Here is a 6,441-nt window from a genome sequence, read left to right on the forward strand (position 1 = left end):
GGGGTTAGGTGGAGGGTCTTTTCAAATAAACTTGGGCTTCCTTGGGGGGGGTAGTCTAAATTTAGATGGTGGTGATGACTGTGTAATCCTGCGACTATTAACAACGAAGCTCAACATTATACCGAACACTCTAAGTGGTGAAGAGTATGCTGTGTGGGTTTCATCTCAGTAAAGCTGCTTCATACTTTATGTGACTTCTGTAAAGTAATTCCTCATAGTTCTAGCATGAAGCAGGGTTTGAGTATTCTCTTTTTAGATGAGAAATTTCAGGCCCAGGAAGGCTCCCTTCTCTACTCAAATGAATCTGTCACTTTTAGCACCACTGAGGTTGAGACTTGGGTTTTCTGGTTCTAAATTCTGGGCTCTTCTTGCTGCACTGGCTTCCTGTCCTTGGGAGGGTGAGCCAGGGGGATAGAGACTATAGAGCTGAGGGCTGAGGGCTCCCTCCCTTTTCTCAATCCCATCTCTTTGGTCCTTTGGGCAAGCCCATGGACACATCTGTGTGGGAGGGAGCACCTACTCTGTAGAGTATGTCTACCATCTTAGGAATCCCTTTCTCCCCCCTCAAGTCAAACTGCAGCCCTGATTTCTTGAATGGCGGATAATTCCACTGATTCCTGATATCCCTTCAGAGAGGAGTTGCAAGTTAAAGTAGACCGTGACACCCACCTTGCAGCAATTTTCTCTTATGCAACAGCCCCTTCATCTTGCCACAGGTCACAGGTAGTATTTGAGATTCATATTTGTGATTTCTTGATCCTGAAAGAGAGTTCCCTGTTCTGTCTCATTCTCCAGTTGCACACCTCCCCATGCCCCACCCCTGCCCACCTCAAGCTGGTTCCTAAAAAGACAAAGGGATACTTAGGAAAGCTAGAGTTACTTCTTTCCTCCATGTGTCATTTGTAATACAAAACTATTGAATGTCTGCCTAACCCTAATCCTATCATCTTTAAATCTCACACAAAAGAAAATGCTTTATCAGAGAAACCAGGATCAATAAAACTGTCTTATTTCCTAATCTAATCAGTCCGCCACCTGACACTGAAGTGTAGACTGTGGTCACAGCCTGGGGCGGAGTCCAGCTGTACCCAGGTCAATGAAGTTAGGTAGCTGGAGATAAATCAGACTGAACATGTCCCTCCTGACGTAACTGACAGGGAAGCTGAGAGAGGAACAGTTTCTGCCTTTCATTTGTGTTCTTTGCTTTACTTCATGTCATTTTCACACTAGTTTTCTCCAGAGATGAAAGAGCTTAGGAAGTTCTAGAACATTCTGTAAATGGGATGGGTACGTAGAAGGTGGCTGGAGACTTGGTTTCTACAGAAGGGCTTTGAACGAACAAGCCGCAGGAGGGTGTATCTTTCCAAATTAATAAAAATACCTTCATGCAGAGAAGAAGCCACATACTGAGGCTATAAACCTTGTAGCACTGACTATTAAATTTATGAGGATTAAACCAGTATTTTGAAGCCATGTATCCTGGAGCCTCTTTGTTAAGTGTCTCTATCTACACCCTAACTGACAGAGTAGCTCAGAAACTGTCGTGGTCCTGGCAGACTGTGCGGCAAGAAAACCAAAACCATGAGCAGTGTCTTAACACACGCACCACGCTTCTTGGTCTGCTTTGCAGTTTGTATACTTCTCCACACATTTCTCTTCATTCTTGTCAAGAAATGACATTTCCTTTTTCCTTGAGAGAGAGAGAGAGAGAAGTTAATCATTTGTAATTCCCAAAGCCCGTGGATAATAATTTTCAAGTTTTTTTTTTTTTTTTCCAGGCTTTGATCCACCAGAATGGGGCAAAATTCTTAACTACCAGTTAGCAATGTGAGCTTGATTCCATGTTACATTGTAGTCTTAGTGGACCTGAGAGATTCTAGAGGATGAATGTCCCTTGAAAATTAGAAAAAGCAACATTGGAAAATAGACTTTGCTAGTGCCTTAGGCTAAAAAGTAACAGTTGTGCTTCTATATGTGATAGATGGATGTCACAGTCTTGGAATGTTGTCTACGCCTAAGAATTTGTCTAGTTCTTTTAGCTTGTCCAATTTGTTTGCTATATAGTTATTCATCATACTCTGTGATTATCCTTTGTGTGTGTGTGTTTATTTTAAAGATTTATTTATTTATTTATGCATTCAGAACTAGGGAACAGGCCAGAGGTTCAGGGGCGGCGAGAGGATTCACCAGAGACAGTGGGGAGCAGAACAGGCAGATCAACTGAGTACACTGCTGAGGGGAGCAGTGGCGGGTCAGGAGAGGTCTGCCGCGCCATGTGGGTCATTTCCTGGCCAGGGATGGAACTCTCAGTGGCTAGCTTGCAATGCTACATCCTTACCCACTGAGCCACCAGGGAGGGCCCTATCCTTTGTATTTCTGTAGTATTTTGTAACTTCCCTTTTGGTTTTAAATTTTTGTGTTTGTTTTCTGTCTACTTAGTGAGTCTATAAACATTTGTCTATTTTGTTAGTCTTTCAAAAGATCCAGTTCTTGGTTTTTTTAAATTTCCATTTTGTTCATTTCTGTCCTGATTTTTATTATTTCTTTCATTCCAAGTTAATCTTTATCAGCTTACTTAGCAATCTCGTTAGCGATATACTCAGAAAGTCTTGCCTTCACACTTCTTCAAGACAGAATTTTGCTAAGCTTTCTGCTACTACACAATAAGGGACCCCTCTCCAGTAGTTTTCAAGATGTGCTGCTTTTTCCCTTCGGAGTTCTTGGCAGGAGAGCCTTTAATCTCCATATTTCTACTAACAGACTCTTCTTGATTCTCTGTATAGTCTCTAAGATATTGTAGGTTGCCCGTGTTCTTTGTTTCCCTTCCTCACTTGAAAACTCTTTGGCTTCCGTATTTCTGTTCCGTATGTCTAGACTATTCAAGGCAGTCTAGACATTTTCTATCCTTTTATTTAAAGTTCTTCCTTGACCCTCCCTGGTGGCACAGCAGGTTAAAGCACAGCACTGAGAAGCTAAAGCCACTTCAGCATGAGTTCAGTCCCTGCCAGGAGGATGACCACATGGCGCGGCAGACCTCTCCTGGCCCGCCTGCTGCTCCCCTCAGCAGTGGACTTCATCAGTCGGCCCGTTCTGCTCCCCCTCTATCTCTGGTGAATCCTCTCACCACCTCTGCACGTCTGGCCTGTACCCCAGTTCTGTATGCACAAATAAATAAATCTTTAAAGTTCTTCTCACTGGCACATTTTCCTCTGCTCACTGCCCAATTCTAAAACCACTTTCACATTTTCAGGAACATATGACTGCTGTACCCGCTTCCAATCAACATCATTTTCATTCTATTCCTTTTCTGCCATAACAAATGACCCACATTGAGTGGGTTTTCATCTCACAACTATGTTGGTTAGAAGTCTGACAAAGATTTTTTTTTTTGGCTCAAATCAAGATTTCAGTTGGACTTTGTTCCTAGAGGGGATGGAGGATTATCTATTTCCTTGAACTTTCTGGCTTCTAGTTATGACCTACAAACTTTGTTCTTTCCCTCCACTCAAAGTCAGCAATGTTGTATACCTCTGTGGCTACTTTCTTCTCTCCCCTGTCAGGAATGCTTGTCCACTTTTTTGAGGCCTCTATGATTAGACTGGGAGCACCCCGAAAATCCAGAGTAATCTCCCCTTTGAGGTACCGACTTGATTATATTGTAAAATATTTCTCGCCGTGTAAAAAAATAGATTGCAGGTTCTAGATATTAAAAGATGGATATCTATAATGAAAGTGATATTTAAAGACTTCTTTTAACCCCCAAAGCAAGAAAAATCTTAAGCATTCTTACTTTTCTTCTTCTGCAGCTTTCTCAAAATGGAGTTGGTTCCACGATCCACAACATCTAGAAAACAGCAAGTGAGAGTAAAGAAACTCACAGGGGCCTGTCACCTCACGGGTCTGTGGTCACTCCAAGTCACCCCCAAATCACAGTCTTTGGGCAGCCTTACCTATCACGTCACATGCTTGTCTACATGCAGTCTCTGTGTTCCAGCTAGCAGGCACATGCGTGGAATTGCACATTACACAGGGACACATCTCATTTTCAGGGGCTGGCGACTCTGCTTCTGTGTTAAAATCAGGATTTATGAGGACTTTTATTTTTCCCTGTGATCCTCTCCTCTGTACCCCATTTTTTTAATTCTCCCTCTGAAGTCTTTCATTGATTTCCCCAATAGCTGACTCATAAGTCTCCCTCATGTTCTTGTTTGTCTTTATCAGAATTCTGTTTTTTAAACTATTTTTAAGTCATTATTACCTTGTCCAGCATAGGAAAGTTGGCTAGCATCTGAAGTTCCTTTATTTGTTTTAGAGATTCTAGTTCGCTAGATGCTAAAGAGAAACAAAAAGCCACTGTCCAGACGTCCTGAAAGGAAGCGCCCCCTCAAGCTCTCAGGCTTCCCCCTGAGCTTCCCAGCTAAGACAAGCTGCCTTCTGGAGAAAAAGTATCTCTGCTCCAATAATCAGGTCTGGCTCCAACAGAACCATGCTTTTTTATCTTTTGCACTGCATTCTCCTTTCTCCACTTGCAACCCGAAGAATAAAAAAGATCTTGTCCTTCCAGGGGAAATAAAACCCTGCTATTTTGAAAATTTTAAGGAGTCATTACCAAAACCAGTTTGCTCAACCCCACTGGCCAATGACCTCTTCCACCACTAACAGAGCTGGCCAGTCAAAGGCAGCCTTAGATTTTGGGAAATCAGTCAACCAGCCAGAGTCACGCCAGAAATCCGTGTCTGGGTCCACGTGCTCCTAACTACCCTGTGCTTCTTGAATGCCAGGCTAGAGTGACCAAAGCACAGGGATGGACACATGGCCTCGATGAATCCTCAGGCAAGCCAGCTCCAACGACAATGTAGTGGACATGGGTCTGTCAGTAGCCCACTTGCACCAAGACATGTGGTCACACTTTAGCTTCCTGAAGATACTCGCCACCTTATCGATTTGTGAAAGAAAATGATGCTATTGAGAACATAATCTGATGTCAACAATGAGGTGTCTGCGCGTGTCCCTTTGCAGTGTCTTCCCTGGTTGGTGAACCCAAGACCCTGTCATGTGCAGGACACCTCCTGCCTGTGTTGTTCACCGTGAACTGTCTTTGCCAAAGTCACCATTTCCCACCAGCACCCTACTGAGTGTACAGAACGGAGAGGGAGTTGGCACACATGGTGAGATTTAAACTTATGCATGTATCTTAATAAACAGCAACATTTCACAGAAGCTCACTTGGATTTCCATGGGGAAATTTTGACACTTCAAAACTGAAAAATACATGTGATGGCAGTCTATGAAAGGAGAGAGAAAAATGACCCGAAGGTCCATGTTGAACCCATAGCTGTTACTTTCAGACCATTTTCTAAAGAATACTTTTTTCTTTTCTTAAAAAAAAAGTATACGGGCGCTCCCTGGTGGCGCAGCGGGTTAAAGCACTGCACTGAGAATCTGAAGCTACTTCCGCATGAGTTCGATTCCCGCCTGCCGCCTGCCCTGGAGGTGACCACATGGCGAGCGAGACCTCTCCTGGCCCGCCCGCTGCTCCCCTCAGCAGTGTACTTGGTCGATCTGCCTGTTCTGCTCCCCACTCTGTCTCTGGTGAAGCCTCTCACCGCCCCTGAGCCTCTGGCCTGTACCCCAGTTCTGTATGAATAAATAAATAAATCTTTTTAAAAAAAAAAAGTATACATTTGATAGGTATGGATCTACTCTACAAATAAAACCACCAGACTAAGACTACTAAAGAAAGACTAATTTGAGAACACCTGGAAAATTCTCCTGCACATGATCTATTTATAGTTAACCTGAGCATCAGTTTACTGTCCATGCCTGTGCCTGAGTGAGATCCCAGCAGGAAGCTAAGTAGGTCCCCTAAGGGCTGTGGTGCCTAACTCAGTGGCAGTAATCTCTTCCAGGTGGTAAGAATAGTCTATACTATTTGCTTGGGGAAATCAATGGTTTATGTGGATCATTATTTTCTAGGCACCAACATAAGCGCCCTATAGGCAGAATCCAGAAGGAAACCCAGGAAACACCATCCTCCCGACACCTGCAGTCCCCTCCTCCCTTACCTGGCTCACTTGTGGCTGCGTTGCTCAATGCTAGCTGGGGCTGGTCATCATCATACATTTCCAACCAGGTGTCATCAGCTTCTGCGGAATAGAGTTAAACCTCTTAGAGAGCCCAGCATGTAGCCAAAGGGACCCACGGCTGTAACCCAGCCTGGGAGACCAGGGGCTCACAGATCTCACTGGTGACGCTGCCGGTGGCCTCAGGCTCTCCTGGACCTACAGGTCACATGGCTCTGCACAACCATGGAGACTGAGGCCAGCACCCATCCGCCCCCCACCCACTACCACCACCTCCCCGTCCCAATAACCCCCACCCCCGGTCTCTCTCCTTTCCTGTACACTTAATTCTCTCTCCTGATCCTGTACACACTTCTTC

The 6,441-nt window shown here is 44.4% G+C and overlaps 1 protein-coding gene across 1 annotated transcript in view; it reads right to left on the bottom strand.

Annotated features, from left to right (window-relative positions):
• Window positions 1-6,441, bottom strand: part of LOC101631470 (nuclear body protein SP140-like protein) — a 45,545-nt gene that overhangs the window by 26,268 nt on the left and 12,836 nt on the right. The window contains exons 8-12 of the mRNA XM_012725203.1: window positions 6,066-6,146; window positions 3,951-4,067; window positions 3,791-3,844; window positions 1,607-1,690; window positions 670-759 (exon numbers count right to left, since the gene is read on the bottom strand). Of these exons, the coding sequence (XP_012580657.1) occupies window positions 670-759; window positions 1,607-1,690; window positions 3,791-3,844; window positions 3,951-4,067; window positions 6,066-6,146 (426 nt within the window). The remainder of the gene's footprint in view (window positions 1-669; window positions 760-1,606; window positions 1,691-3,790; window positions 3,845-3,950; window positions 4,068-6,065; window positions 6,147-6,441) is intronic.

Source organism: Condylura cristata, unplaced genomic scaffold (assembly GCF_000260355.1).
Source record: "Condylura cristata isolate star-nosed mole 26May11 unplaced genomic scaffold, ConCri1.0 scaffold00002, whole genome shotgun sequence".
NCBI classification, from domain to species: Eukaryota; Metazoa; Chordata; class Mammalia; order Eulipotyphla; family Talpidae; genus Condylura; species Condylura cristata.